The 16,029-nt window shown below is 44.6% G+C and overlaps 1 protein-coding gene across 1 annotated transcript in view; it reads left to right on the top strand.

Moving 5' to 3' along the window:
* The window catches only part of LOC147630876 (uncharacterized), a 121,932-nt gene extending 106,246 nt beyond the window's left edge, over nucleotides 1-15,686 (top strand). Inside the window, exons 5-6 of the mRNA XM_086809262.1 lie at nucleotides 14,867-14,977; nucleotides 15,321-15,686. Coding sequence (XP_086665388.1) covers nucleotides 14,867-14,977; nucleotides 15,321-15,494 — 285 coding nt within the window. The 3' untranslated portion in view covers nucleotides 15,495-15,686. The remainder of the gene's footprint in view (nucleotides 1-14,866; nucleotides 14,978-15,320) is intronic.
* Nucleotides 15,687-16,029: the final 343 nt, after the last annotated feature.

Raw genomic sequence — 16,029 nt, 5'->3', positions numbered from 1 at the left:
GACCAAAGGTGCCTACTCTTGCCAAAGAAGAACAGCGTGGAAACAAAGCACCAGAGCTGAGGAGAAAGGGGGGACGGAAGAGGGAGAGTTGGCGAGAAGAAAAGCACGCAAGAGGCACTAGGGAGGGCAAAAAACCTGAAGAGGAAGAGGAGGTGAAGGAGGCGCAATGGAGGGGATAGGGGACGACGCACATGCTGAGGGGGCTGCATAGGAGGGTGTGTTGTTATTATTAGGGTGAGCATCACAGCCAGCTATGGAGGTTCAAATATGTCCATGGCTAAGAGAGAGAGAGAGAGTAAGATGTGATAATGCTCAAGATTGCACGACTCGATGAGGATTAGACTCTAGAGTGATGTGATTAACCTTCACCAAGTACAATGCTTTTATAGGCATAAAGCCTTATCTTTTGACCCATTCAAACACACTAAGCTAATGACACATGGCATATCCCATGACATCATTGCTTACTACACACACATAATATCTAGCCTTCGAGGCTGTTCACACATGAACGGTACACATACATGGACACATAAACTAGGGTATACACACACAAAGTGGACACACACATGAAGCTCCGATTTCCCAACAAATCCCCCCTCGGAGCAAAGGTGGGAGTGTGATGAGGAACCTCTTTTTAGTCAGGAAAACACATGCGCCATCTTTAGTCCGAACTTGGCATGGTCATGGCTGTTGGCTCAAAGGCTGGTAAGCTTGGCTCACAGGCTGGTTAGTATGTCCTCAATAGGCTTAGAGGCTCAACACTAGCATGGCTTAGAGGTTCATGTAGCTTGTCCCCAACTTAGACTCAAGGGCCAAGGTAACTCTAGGAGTTAGTGAACCATGACCTATAGTGGTTTCATACACAATAATCCCCCCTTGCTTTGATCAGGGATAATGAAGTATTATGGGAGATGACTGACTCAAAGCACACATAAACTTATTATAACATCTCATTTTGGATTTAATCCGGGTAGAGTACTACCCCCGCCCCTCCCCCCCCACCCCCCCCACACACACACACACACATTATATATTCATATTATGGGGGCTACTCAGGCAGAGAACCCCAGACACAAAAAAAAAACAAGTAGAAACTCTCGGTCAGTGAAGCTGTTGGTGTGCTACTTCTCTTCTGACGTCGTTTCCATGGAACTGCAGCTTGGGGGGCCCAAACATGGAAGATCTCGATGATAACCTCGTCGATGAAGATGAACAACCAAGCTAATGTTGCTTGCGTTGTAAAAGCTATTTTTGATGATAAGGCTAAAGTAATTGATGACCCCATACAGACTTCAAAAGACCCACAAGATAACCCATGTAAATTGTCTCTTAAAAAGACCCCCTTAGACCTTTAGCATTAAGGTTTTAAGCTTTAATGCATGGAGGACAGCGTGGCAGGTGGCCTTTCGAGCTACAGTGTGAGGACGTTGACCAGAAGGTTGGGGTTGGGCAGGTGGAGTCAAGCCAAAGAAGGTGTTGGGCACATGCAGACAATGTTACAGTCATGGTTGTTCTGCTATTGAAGTGGAGGCGGTTAACAGCAGCGAGTCGTGGCTCAGCTGTAGGCGGGGGCACAGGCAAGCACAGGTAGCAAAATCTGGGCAATGGGGACGGTAGCGCAACTGTTTTTGAAGGTCTTTGTCCAGAGCAGAGGCAGTGTCATTGCCAGCACCGGTGCATAGGAGAGATTGGTGCGTCAAGATGCAGATGCTGTTGATGGCGGCAATGCAGTGGCTTTTACTGACGGCGGGCACAGCAATCAGTTCCAAGCATAAACCCTAACTAGCTTTGATACCAATTGTTGATATTAGGGTTAGCATCACAACCAGCTATGGAGGTGCAAAGATGTCCATGGCTAAGAGAGAGAAAGAAAGAAAGAAAGATATATATTAAGCATCTACTAAAGACCCAATGGGCCTATGAGGCCAAAGTGATACAATAATGTCCATGGCATATCTCATCATGGAATGGAAAACCAAACAGAAACAAAACATAGCTATCTCACTAGGGGGAGAGAGAAAGAAAGAAAGAAAGAAAGATATATTAACGTCTACGAGAGGCCAAAGTCGGCCTATGAGAGAGAGAGAGAAAGAAAGAAAGAAAGAAAGATTTTATTAACGTCTTCCAAAAGACCGAACTCGGCCTATGAGACAAATCGGAGTACCTGTATGGGGTATCCTCAGTCATCCCAACAAAATGAAAAAGTACTGAATAAAAAAAAACTGAATCTGGGTGTGCAGGGGATGGAGCTCTACTACTAGGAGAATGCAAAGCTATATGCATGGAGTATACAATCATGATATGCAACCTAGCTAGCTCCATCTTGTACCATACTGGGGGTATAAAATGGTATACATCAGTGAAGGGGGTGTCCACAGCTCCCTGAAGAACATGCCTGGGTGTGCTCTGAAGCGAGCCAGTCGCTCCGCACCCTCTCTGTGCAACTGAGCTCTGATCTCTGTCATCTCTCTCTGGTATAGGCGTGGTGTCCGAAAGCCAGGTGTCCTCTGTCTCCTGCGGGCTCTAAGTGTCTCTGCTCTCTGGAGAGTAATTCCCTGCCGTGTAGGGGCTGGGAGGGGTGTGGATCTCTGAAAAAATGTAGTAATCTGTGTCTGTCGCCCCCCCTCTGGAGCTGTCTGAGCCTGTAATAATGTCTCTCTGTGGCGCTGTATGTCTAGAATGTATCTACCCAGTATGCGCTGGTCTGCTGCCTCAAAGATCTGGCATAGGGAATGTGGCTCTCTGAATAAAATGGGATATCTCTCTCTGATGGCTGTATATGCTCTGCATCTGCATACATAATGCTCCTCACTCTCCACCTCCTCTCTGCACAATCTGCATACCCTCTCCTCTCGGGGTATCCGTGCTGCTCTGCCAGTCTCAATCTCCAATCGATGTGATGAAACTCTGAGCTGACCAATAGCCACTCGGCAGCCGTGTGGTAAAAAGCCCTCCCATGTATCTAGGCCTCTCTATGAATCCATCATCAGTGATACTCATGAAGTGATCTCTGTAGTATAGCATCTTCGGTGGAAGAGGCTGTGTAGGCGATATCCATGTCTCTCGTGTATAGAGCTGCCATAGATCCTGTCTCAATACTCTGTTCCTCTCACTATGAGAGAGACGGATATGTGGTGCATCCCTGTCATACTGGAATGGTGGTAGATGATCCATGTCTAGGCCATGCTGTGAGAACCAATGTGTGACCTGTGCATACCATGATCCTCTGTCTCCTGCCTCAGCCAACTGTCTAGATGCCTGAAAAGCTCTGTATGATAGATAATCTGTCCTGTGGCATCTCTCTGAATCTGTCTAGCAGGCATATAGTCTGAAATATGGCCTCTACCATCATAGGAGGCGCAGCAAACTCTGCTCGGATAATGTCATGAGGTACTGACGGTTTGCTGCGTATCATGCGTGCCATCATGAGGGCCTGTGGTCTCTCTATCTGTGTCCACCAATGGGTAGCAAGGCCTGGCGCCCATACTGCTACTCCATACATCAATGCCGGTGTGACTAATGTGTCAAATAGCCATCCCTTCGTCCGGGGCTCCTGAAAATGCGCCTGGTGGCACTGTCTCTCTAGCATAGCCAATGCTGCATATCCCCGTGTCAATCTAGCTCTGGTTGCTGAACCCATGGTAAAGCGTGTGGCTACTGCAGAGAAGGTAACCCCTAGGTACACGTATGATGTCACCACCTCCACCTGGCATCCTGCGAGACTGAATGTCAGCTGACTCCTACCCTGTCTCGATGTATGAAAGACCATAACCTTGGTTTTCCCAAGGTTCACAGTACGACCCCTCTGCGTGCAGAAATCATCGAGTGCATGTAGATGCTGCTGTAGACCACCTGGGGACTCAGACACTAATACAATATCATCAGCATAGAGCATAATATGTACTGAGGTACCTGCTAAATCAACTCCGTCTCCGCCTCCCCGTGTAATGAAGTCAGCCACCTCATCAATGTATAACCCAAATAGCGTGGGGGAAAGTGGGCATCCTTGCTTCACACCAATGGTGCTAGCAATAGTCTCGGACATACCTCCTGGACATCTGACTCGCCCAAAAACCTGCTCATATAATGCATAGATGCCCCATGTCATATCTGTTGGTATGCCAAGAGACTGTAGGCGCTGAAAGAGCCTCTCTCGTGGTACTGTGTCAAATGCCTTGCGGAAATCCACAAAGCAGCAATAGAGCTTTCTCTTCCTCACTCTGGCCTGATCAATCATACATCTCAAAGTGAATACATGGTCAGTGGTAGAGAAAGCTCTCCTGAAGCCTGCCTGCCCTGATGAGCGTAAACCTGCTCGCTCAGCATATAAGCTAAGCTCTTGCTCTAGCACTGCACCATAGAGTTTGCAGCACGTGGCCTACCATAACCGTCCTGTAGTTGCTCGGATCGAGCATATCCCCTGTTTTGTGAATCAGCACAATGGTGTGCATCGTCCACTCCGCAGGCAAACCCTCTGCTAGTGTCCTGTTAAACAGGTGTGCAAGAAAAGGAGCTAAAGAATCTGCTGCAGATAGGAGATGCTCACCCTGCAGGCCCATATGGTCGGCGGCCCGTCCATGCTGTAGGCGGCGGATAGCTTCCTGTACCATCGAGTGGGTAAAGAAGCTAGCTGTGGTAGGTCGAGGCTCCTGTGGCTGAGGTATAGGTGGCTGCTGTGGGGCATGGTATAGACCCTCTGCATATGTGTGCCATGTCTGTGGGTCTGCAATAGGTGTCGGGGTCCGGGGCTCTCTGAAGTGCCGCCATGAGACAGGGCTATCTTTGCTCATGAAGAAATGAAAGATCTCTAGCTCCTGTGTCTCTGCGAAGGCCCGCCTTTTGCGGCGAGTAAGTCTCCTCATCTCTCTCCTCGACTCCTGCTCTGTGATGGCTCCCAAGGCTCTCTGTATGCGGAGCCGTGAGTATAGGGCTCTGCACTCGTCATCATACCATCTGTTCTGGGGCATAGTCCCAGGTCTCGCAGGCTCTCCTGAGTGTACACGATGTGGGAAGCTCTGTAATGCAGCCGTGTGTAGGAGTGATGCGAGCTGGGCTGTAATGGTATCCATAGATGCCAGGGGATCCATGAGTAGGAGCCCATCCTCTACTCTGCCAGTGTATATGTCTGCCATGTCATGTGTGAAGTAGATGGTAGTGTGTGGCGTTGGTATGTGGGGGGCTGGTGATACTGGTGATCCGGCTAGTGAAAATGCCAGGGGATCCATGAGTAGGAGCCCATCCTCTACTCTGCCAGTGTATATGTCTGCCATGTCATGTGTGAAGTAGATGGTAGTGTGTGGCGTTGGTATGTGGGGGGCTGGTGATACTGGTGATCCGGCTAGAGAGTAAGATGTGATAATGCTTTGCACACGACTCAATGAGGATTAGATTGATGTGATTAACCTTCACCAAGTAAGTCCTTGGTGCCTCCTCGTGCTCTACCCCAACGCCACATTTGCCGTCGCCAGGTTGCCCACACGGCTCTCCCTATCTTAATGTTTTTTAATCACCTTTGAAAGCCTCCATGTCATTAACTTCTATCCAGCCCATCAATGACCATTGCTTCCGCATTACCTTGTGCCTAACCTTCGCCACCTTGGGAAGAAGGCTTTAAGCCTTAATTAAAGGCTTCGACACGTCATCTCGTTGCTCCTGTTGCCTGCACATAACACGTCAGCAATAAAATTAGGGTTTTGTAAAAATCTGATAAAATCAGTAACATTGAAGCTACAGCCAGCCAAAAATTTGGGGTTTTATCAAATTGACTTCTAGAGCCAAAATTGAACTACTAGGCAGTTCAATTTTTGGGGGTTTCCCTAAAAATCTGATAAAATCAGTAACATTGAAGCTACAACCAGCCAAAAATTTGGGGTTTTATCAAATTGACTTCTAGAGCCAAATTTGAACTACTAGGCATGTTCAATTTTTGGGGGTTTCCCTAAAATTGACATTCTGCATCAAAATTGAAGTTCTTGACATGTCTAATTTTGGGGTCTTCCCAAAAATAAACCGTTTCTTGCAAAATTGATACTCCCTGCATCAATTGGCAGCACCCCCATGGGGTCTGAAGGTGGCAAAAGCACCTTGCTTCATTCCGGCAGCCCCAGAACTCAGCACTAGAGTCGTTTGGCTTCATCAACTCTCTTCTGGCTATCGCTCCAGGTGACGGTGCCTTGGAAGAGACGCCTGGAAAGGCGACACCACCAGCATCAAGGGGCGATTAATCTCCTAAAATCATTTTCATGTTTTTATGTGTGTTGAGAGTCATGAGTCCTCTGCCCGAGATGTTCCCCGAAATTGATTTGTAATAAATGTTCATCATGTGTGTGAGTGTTTCTATGTTTGTACTGCCTTGTTTTATTAAAGCTTCATATTTCCAATTTATCCGAGTTAGGAGCATGGGGGTTGATTATGTGCTGACCTCGCTACCTCAGTCTTATCCTGATAGGAGAGACTACCATTGCACGGGAGGTGCAGATGGTAAGTCTATCTCTTAGGCAGGGTGGATGGGATAGGTGGTAGCATCTTCTTTGCGTTGGGGTCTCACCACCTTCGCTCCGAAGGAGGGTTTGTTGGGATATTTTGGAGTCTCGTGTGTGTCCTTAATCACGTGTATGTGTAGGTGTGCACACCTATTTAGGTGTGAACATCCCTTGTATGTATACGTGTGCTTTTATGTGTGTGAACCACCTCTTAGAGGTGGATAGGATAAGTGTCTCATGTGGCACACACCCATTTGTGTGTGGTATTTGTTTGGTTCAAAGGATAAGGTTTGCCACCTACAAAAGGCATGTACTTGGTGTACTTTCATTAACACCAATCAAGTATTCATTGAGTCATGCCAATACTCTCTCTTGAGCATAGTCTCTCTCTCTCTCTCTCTCTCTCTCTCTCTCTCGACCACTTTATGAGCATCTCAGGGGATGGGTTTATACATCGACCACGGTACATGGATGTATACATGCCACACAGCTCTCGCGTTGCTATTGGACAGCTACGAGTCTCATCACATCAGCTAGAGATAGAGGTTGGGAGAGCGGCATGGGTTCCCAGAGCTGAGCCGATATGCAGATTGTGCCGCGAGGAGGTGGAGACTGTGGATCACTTTGTATGTAGATGTAGAGCCCACCAAGGGGTCAGAGATAGATATGCAGGATTGTTTGAGGAGCACTCTTCACTACATCAGTTGATGGAGGCCTCGGACCAGCGATAGCTTGGCAGACTACTACTAGAGCTTCATAGTTCTCGAGAGAGACTCCTCCAGACACCCGCTCCCACTAGGGGTGGGAGACAGTCCCAGCTCAGATTTCTTCCAGAGAGCTATGCCAGTGCCAGCTGATGTACCACGTGGGGTGACCGCACAGAGAGCAGAGGAATTGAGAGCCAGGAGGAGACCTAGACAGACTGGACATAGAGCACCCCGACTCCGTCACCGAGAGATATGAGCTATCCGAATGAGACACCAAATGGAGACACAGGAGAGGCTAGATCGCTTTCATTCAGACTCAGGGTACATGTTCACGCCATTCACAGCCTCATCATCGGCGATGTATGATATCTTATATCCCTCTTATGGCACTAGATGGAGTTAGACATAGATCTGCATAGCATGCTTGTACTACCCCTTCAGCATATAGAGATGCATCTTGCCTTAGCACTCCATCCACATCCCCACCCCCCCTTATATTGTTTGTATATGGGCTCCACCGATCCATGATGATTCACAGTTGTATCCAGACACATGCACACTTTTCTTTCTTTTATTCCGATGACCGGAAGAACACAGTTGTATTATTTTTTGTCTCATAGGCCGACTTTGGCCTCTCGTAGATGTTAATATATCTTTCTTTCTTTCTTTCTTTCTCTCTCTCAGCCATGGAGAGATTTCACCCACCATAGCCTGTCTGTGCTGAAACCCTAGCAAGCTGGACTTACACACCCAAACCGGCTTCATGTAGGATAGGAGCATATTGGATAATATCTTCACCTTCGGGAGGCGACAACTTCTTGGAGGGAACTATGCTTTTGATGGGCTTTCTGGCAGAATGGCTCTCTGCCCTTTATTCAGCAGCCCATAGCCAGGTCCTCATCTAGGGGGGCAAGGGGGACAGGTTTCTGATTTCTAGATTGGTCAGACATGGATGCCCCCTTGGCTCTTTCCTCTTTCTCTTCGTAGCTGAGGCAATGACCAGTTTTCTCTCCGCACATGAGACAAGACTCAAGGGTCTCTATCTTCCCATCAGATCTGAAAGATCCCTGCCCCCTCTGTGCAACGAATTCTGGGATGCTAGCAGCAGAAGTAGCAACTTCGTAGCAGAAACCGCTCGCTGAAGCTCACGCTCCCCCCTCCTGCTCGTGCTGCTGCCTGCACGCCCTCCCCCCCTTCCCGCCCACGCGTCTGCTCCCCCCCCCCCCCGCCTGCCCTCGCGTATGTTCCCCCTCCTGCCTGGTTTGCCTGCGCGCCCCAGCGTTGTAGCGCCCGCCGCCCCCCCTGCTCCTCTCCTTCGCGCCCCCCCTCCCTTCTTCAGCGCCCTGCCCCCCCTCAGCCAGTCGTCGCCCTCTCTTCCCCCCCCCCCCCCCCCCCCCCCCCCCCCCGGGGTCTTTTTTTGTCTTCACCGCCTTACCCCCCCCCCCTTCTTTCTGTTTTTTCCGTCCCCTAGGTTTTTTTGGCTTCCGCCTTCCCCCTCCGCCCTTTGTGTGCAGCTCGGTTCTTACAAGACTTTTCGCATTTGCTCCGCCTTCGACATAGCTTCAGACTCTGATGGAGGCTCCTCCCGCCCCACCTCAAAGGGACTCTCCCGCAGCCCCCTCGCCCGCCCGTGAGGATACCCCCATCATGCTTTCTCTTTCGCCAGAAGAGGAAGCGAGCCTCGCCACAGAGGTGGAACGCCTAAAGGCACATTCCACCATCTGCCGTATAGTCGGCACTCGCCCCAGCAGAGGGGAGATCCGGGATCTTCTCCAGGCCCGCCTTCTTGCAGATGTGGGCAAGATCCTGAACGTTCAGCTACTGGGCCGTGGACACTACCAGATCGAGTTCGAGACAGCCCAGAGCATAGCCAAGGTCCTAGCCATGAGTCCCCTTGACATCAGGGGCGCTCGGGCATTCTTCAGACCCTGGCAGCATGGCTTTGACCCAGCAGCGGCCGAGCAGGGAGAGCGCCTTTTCCATGTTACAATTTGCTTCCCTGGACTCCGCCGTGAGTACCTTCCGCTCCTTTCTAGGCTAGGAGCATTGGTAGGTTTGGTGCTTGAGACTGGCCCCACAGCAGCTTCAGTGGTGGCCAGAGCAGCTGGGCTACCTTCGGTCAGAGTTTTGGTTCCGGACATCTCCCTTCCGAAGGTCATTCAGCTACCTAGGATAGGGGGGGATGGATTGATCAGAGAGTGGAGTTTTTGGGGCTCCCGAACCAGTGCTTTATCTGCAGGCAGGTCGGCCACTTGGCCAAGGCCTGCCCTCAGCAGGAGACCCCGACCTTCACCGCAGCAGCAGCAGGCCGCGATGGCCCGCCCACAAATGCGGCTCGGCAGGCAGCCTCCGGGACACCTGCTTAGCCCATAAAGACCTCGGAGTGGCAGCTTGGACAGGGGCGCCGTCGAGGGAGACAGCCCCAGCAACACGTCCAGAGACCGATGCAGCAGCAGCCACAGTCTCATGGCCGGATCTTTGCGCAGAGGGGGCAGGGATCTTTCAGATCTGATGGGAAGACAGAGACCCTTTTTTCCTGGAGGAATCACCTATGCCTTCCGGGCGAGGGAAGTTTTAACGTAGTCAAGAATTATTCTAACATAGTCAAGAGCCTTAAATTACCCTTTTTCATTCCGACCGAACCCACATGGCCTGATCAAGGGAGGAGCTTGCACTTGGATCATAGAGACCAACGCTTTTTTCCCCGTGAAGAGGCACAGCCGTTGATTCTTTTCCATAGAACAAGGATGATCCGTGATTTACTTCAACTATCGTGACTCAAACAGAATTGAATTTTATTTTAGGAATCCATGATCCAGCCTAACCCCACCCAATTCCATGGATTAGCCAACCGCCCAACCACTGTATTGATAGGATCCATTTAGAAAATTGGTTATGTTTTGTCCCGGGTACTAGGGAAAAGAGTTCCCAAGTCCCCTAGCCGGATCTGATGCAAAATACAATTCAGACATACCACTTACGTACCCAATATGAAATTGCCTTTCACAGATTCGGCTATCTTTAAAGCAGAATTGAGATGAAACCATAGTATGTAGGTCCTAATCCTCCAAAATATCGAGTTTGAAGTCCAATTTCCAATCATTCCTTCCTCGGTGTACCTATGGCATCATTGGCAACTAGAACGCTCACCACCTTTTCACTCAGGGGCCATTTCAATAGTCCCCTAGCCCATAGTACCTAGGAATATAATCACATAAAATCCAAATGGACTCTCCGTTGAAGATCAGCTAGATCAATCAACAAAAAGGGTCATGAACTAGATCCATGTCCGTGTTCAGAAAACAACTCCAACTCATTTTCTTCCCTAACGCACGCGTGGGTATCTTCGCCGACCTAGAGCCCAAGCACCGTATGGTTAGCACCCTCTAGTCTCCTTCGCATGTCACCTAGCGCTTCACTCATAGGCCGCTTCCTTTGTCCCTCATCCACCGTACCGGAAGCTCACCATTTTAATCGAACCGAGGTTGGTCAAGACCTCGACCGACCTTGCCACGCGAGACGTCCTTCATTGACTCTCCGTCAGTTGTTGCAACCTTTTCACTTAGGTCCTCACGACCTTATTCGACAAGATAGTCAAAATGTTTCCCCAGCATTCTTGACATAAAACAGTCTTTTAAAAACAGGTTTTCATATACAAATATAGTTTCCAATGAAGATTAGCTAGATCAATCAACAAATATAGTTTCTGGCCTTGCCACGCGAGATGTCCTTCATTGACTCTCCGTTGAAGATCAGCTAGATCAATCAACAAGATCCATGTAAAAGAGTCATGAACTCATCCATTGAAGACAAGTAAGGCCAATCAACCAGATTCATGTCCGTATTCAGAAAACAACTCCAACTCATTTTCTTCCCTAACGCACGCGTGGATATCTTCACCGACCCAGAGCCCGAGCACCGTATGGTCAGCATCCTCTAGGCTCCTTCGCAAGTCACCTAGCGCTTCACTCATAGGCCGCTTCCTTGGTCCCTCATCCACCGTATCGGAAGCTCACCATTTTAATCGAACCGAGGTTGGTTAAGACCTCGACCGACCTTGCCACGTGAGACGTCCTTCATTGACTCTCCGTCAGCTGTTGCAACCTTTTCACTTAGGTCCTCACGACCTTATTCGACAAGATAGTCAAAATGCTTCCCCAGCATTCTTGACATAAAACAGTCTTTTAAAAACAGGTTTTCATATACAAATATAGTTTCCAACGAACTCCCATCTTTCCATATCGTTCCACGTCATTTCTCATTATTCCACATTCTTCTACATTTATTCACATCGCATCATTCCACGTCCATTCATAGCTATTCACATCATCTTACATCCATTCACATCATTCCACATTCTTCTACATTTATTCACATCGCATCATTTCTCATTATTCCACATTCTTCTACATTTATTCACATCGCATCATTCCACGTCCATTCATAGCTATTCACATCATCTTACATCCATTCACATCATTTCATATCCAATCACATCGTGTTACATCCATTCGCATCACATCATATCCATTCAGATTGTATCACATCCATTTACATTCATTCACATCATATCACATCCATTCAAATCCATTCACATCCATTCGCATCCATTCAAATCATATCGCATCCATTTACATCCATTCACATCATATCACATCCATTCACATCATATCACATCTATTTACATCCATTCAGATCATATCACATCCATTCACATCTATTCTCATCCATTTACATCCATTCAGATCAGATCATATCCATTCACATCCATTCAGATCATATCACATTCATTTACATCTATTCACATCCATTCAGATCATATCACATTCATTTACATCTATTCACATCCATTCAGATCATATTACATTCAGATCATATCACATCCATTCAGATCATATTACATTCAGATCATATCACATCCATTCACATCCATTCAGATCATATTACATTCAGATCATATCACATCCATTCACATCCATTCAGATCATATCACATCCATTCACATCATATCACATCTATTCACATCCATCCATTCGCATCCATTCTTAACACATCCATTCTCATCCATTTACATCATATCATATCCATTTAATTCAGATTGAAAGTACAGTTACTTTCGATACTGATAGAACTTTTCTAAGTTTCTGTCAAATTGCTTTGCTTAGTTAAAGGTTACTTTTTCTCGATTCCATTAAATCTAAGTATCAGAGTGTTGTTGAAGGTTTCAAAAAAAGAAAAATAACTTTTATCAAAAATTTGTAGTAAAAACTCAAGAAGAGCATTTACGTATTGTGTTTTCATTCCTTAAGCTTCGTTAATGAAGACTTTTAATTGATGAATTGGATTTTATAGATGGACATTCCATGTTTAAATCTAAATTTTCATTAAATCTAAATTTTCGTTCACTTTTTGGATCCTTGATCCTCTTAGGGATTCCAGATTCCTTTTCTAGGGAAACAAGGAATAAATCAGTCATACGTTCATTCAACTAAGCATGTTTCTGGTCTTTTTCTGGAAAGTTCTTTTCCCATTCAGAAAGTACTCTAAGATTCTATTTTCTAAGAATCTAGACATATACTTCAAATTTTCAAAAGTTAAATATATTCGAAATTCTTTTTTTTTATTATGAATTATCCAAGTTTTTTTTCGATGAATATTTTCATATTCTTTCGTAAATTTCTCAAAATAAGATATACTCAATATTCTTCTTTTTAAATAAAAGATTCATGGGATTTACAAAATCAATTATACCCATATTTCTTCTTTCAGTATAAACACTAAAATGATTCATTTTCATAACTCTCGTAAATTGAATGATTCTAGAAAAATGTGCATGACCATCTTTATTTTCTGACAGTTGGATAATGCTCAAAACTCCTCTTTCTGCATAAATTTTACTACGCATAAATTCATTCCCGTATTTTCTAAGAAAATGATAATACTCAAAATTTCGCTTTTGATAAATAAATAAGCATACTCATATTTTGAAATATGTCAAATTTTTTTTCGGTATTTAAATAATTATGTAAAAATTCTATAAAAGTATTTTTCATAAAAATGACAAAAATCATTCTTTTAGCAAAAAAATAATATCTATGCCTAGAATATGATAGAAATTTCTCTTTTTGTATTATTAAAATTATGCATAAAAATAAGATTTATCTCTTTTTTGAAAAATTTTGCTAGAGCTTCGCTGCAATTATTGAAAATGTTCAATTTTTTAATTTGAAATGAAAACTTGTATTTGAAATATGATAAGAACTGCTCTTTTAAACTAAAATTGAATTATGCATACCTAGCATAATGATAATCATAATTATAAGCATAATTATGATTAAATCTCTTGATTACTCTAAAATAACCATTTCTCATTTCTAAAAATGTTAGCATAATTCTCTTTGAATTTAAATGAGTTAATATGATTTTTCTTAATCGTAAATTAGCATAAAGAAATTAGTCATCATTTTTAGCTAGATTAAATTCATAAAAATATCCAATCTTTTTCTCTAGCTTGTCAAGCTTAGAGTTTAGATTAAGATAATGAGATTATCATTAAGAATCATCCTTCTACTGAGGACCTAATCATATATATGGTTAATCTTTTCAAAAGAGAGATTTATTAACAAAAAGCATTAATTATTAAGCATAAAAATTAGCATTAAAACATTTAAGCATTATGAATCATTGAAGAGTTTGATTTTAAGAGAAAAACATTCAATTGAAAGCTTCTCAAGCATTAGAGGGATTGAGAAGAAGAAAATTATAGAGGAATAGAAAAAAACCATTAAATTAAGGTTTACCTTTGATTTTGGCTTGATTCTTTGGATAGAAGTGAAGCCCACAAGCAAGTCCTTAGCCACCAAGAGGGGGAGGGTAATCTCCAACAGACCATGGAGAATTGGGAAGCTCCAAAGCTTTCAAAAGTAGAGGTAAAATAGAGTTCAATATGCCACATTTTATATTTATACTAGTGAAACTAGAAAGAGAGTGGCGTACTCAACAACGTACCTTTTTTATAAGTACTTGTTGTGCTCGTATAAAACACGTACTGTACGTATCGTAGCTAATGTTTCTAGGCTAGGCACCTGATAATATCAGCATCCACGATGCCAAATATGAGTTATGGGACCCATGCAAGCAAATACAACCGTCAGAGGCCCAGAACACTAGTTAAGGACTGAGAGTCCATCGGGATGAGATACACACAGTCTGTGTGGGTACTGTGGTGGGAGATGCTTTGGGTATTCACTATAACCTAACAAAGCAATGTGAAAATGGGAAAAATATGGAAGCTTAGTTGGCTAGAAGACACTAATAGACAAGGAAGGCCAAAGCTTAATAGGGGTCTAGAGATGAACACATTAGAATTGCCCCCATAAGACGGAAAATGGTGTGTGTGTGTCCAAACGTGGCATTGCATGGAGGGGTGTGGCTTTGCATGGATTCCCATAAGATCGAAAATGATCCTCCCCTGTCTGTGAGGAGAGTGTGTCTGGGTGGGGCGTTTCATAAAGGGTGGTCTCTTTTGCTGAGATTTGGGTTTTTGATGGGTTCTTTGTCTTATCATCCGAGAGCAGCAGCCACAATAATTGAGGAAATCTGAAGAAAACCACCAGCAATTGAAGGCTTAACTTTATTATTTATTTATTTTATTTATTTTTTGACAAAATGCAGAATCAGTACCCTGAGCGCCTGCGAAAGTTATTTTTAGTACATGTGCCGTATTTGTTCTGGGGAGCATGGAAAATTGTCTCTCCGCTTGTTGACAAAGCAACCAGGGAAAAGGTATTTTATATGGATTACGTCTCTTAATTACTCTCGTCTTTTTTGAAAACTTGCTTACTTTAAAAAACCTGATTTACATACTTGAAACATCAATATGAACCAACAATTTAATTGCCTGTTATCCTTATTAAGTAACTTCAAAGCCTACACAAAGCTGTTTTTAAAATGCTTGATGAATGAGAATTGTGTGTAAGATTAGGCATATTTATATGAATGTATATTAATATGTCATTAGCTGAACCTGTTGGCAACATTTTTGTTTGCAAAATCCTCGTGTATTTTCTCATGGAAATTTCTTGCTTGGCTTGATGATTCCCATTGGCTACTGCGGTTGTGTTTCTAGATAGTTTTTGTCGAAGACAGTAAAATTGAGGAGACGCTATTGAAGGAGGTTGAGAAGGATCAGCTGCCTTCGATTTATGGGGGAGAGCATGACCTCGTTCCAGTTCAAGATTTTACGGCCCCAAATTGGCCACCCAGGAATATACCCGAGCCACACCATGGCACCTGTACCTGAAGCTCAACCACAAGGGACAATGTAGGCTTAAGAGGACATTCTCTGAGATTTTGGCTTCGCGCAGTAATGGGACTGCAATCCATGGATTCAACCATGTCAAAGCTTTGTCTCGTTTGGCAAGCTTAATTTGTAATAATGACAATATATATTGGTTCCTTAATTGTAATGACAATTTGAACTTTGCACTTTAAACCATAGTATCATCTAACAACTCTCCTCTCAAAGTGAAGAGGTGTGATGACTTAAGAATAACAAATAGATTGTTACTTAGTGTGCGAGAGGTAGTGCATCCTTTTGGTGCTTTGGAAGGGTAATTACAGAGAGATTTATGTGTTGTTGACATTGAAAGATAAGTCGGTAGCTCTCACAAAAATAGCTGCATAACCCACTCATCGGCATCGATTAATATTGAAATCTTCAATTTCACTGCTTCTTCTGAAACAATTTGACTCTTAATGACCCGAAATCATCGTATTTGAGTAATTTTCAATGTTGCTTGGAGCGCATCTAAAGTTTCGCTATTTTTTAAGGGTTA

This window comes from Cibotium barometz, chromosome 15, assembly GCF_041138505.1.
Source record: "Cibotium barometz isolate CiBa-2024 chromosome 15, ASM4113850v1, whole genome shotgun sequence".
Taxonomy (NCBI): Eukaryota; Viridiplantae; Streptophyta; class Polypodiopsida; order Cyatheales; family Cibotiaceae; genus Cibotium; species Cibotium barometz.
This window is presented reverse-complemented; position numbering and strand designations above follow the sequence as displayed.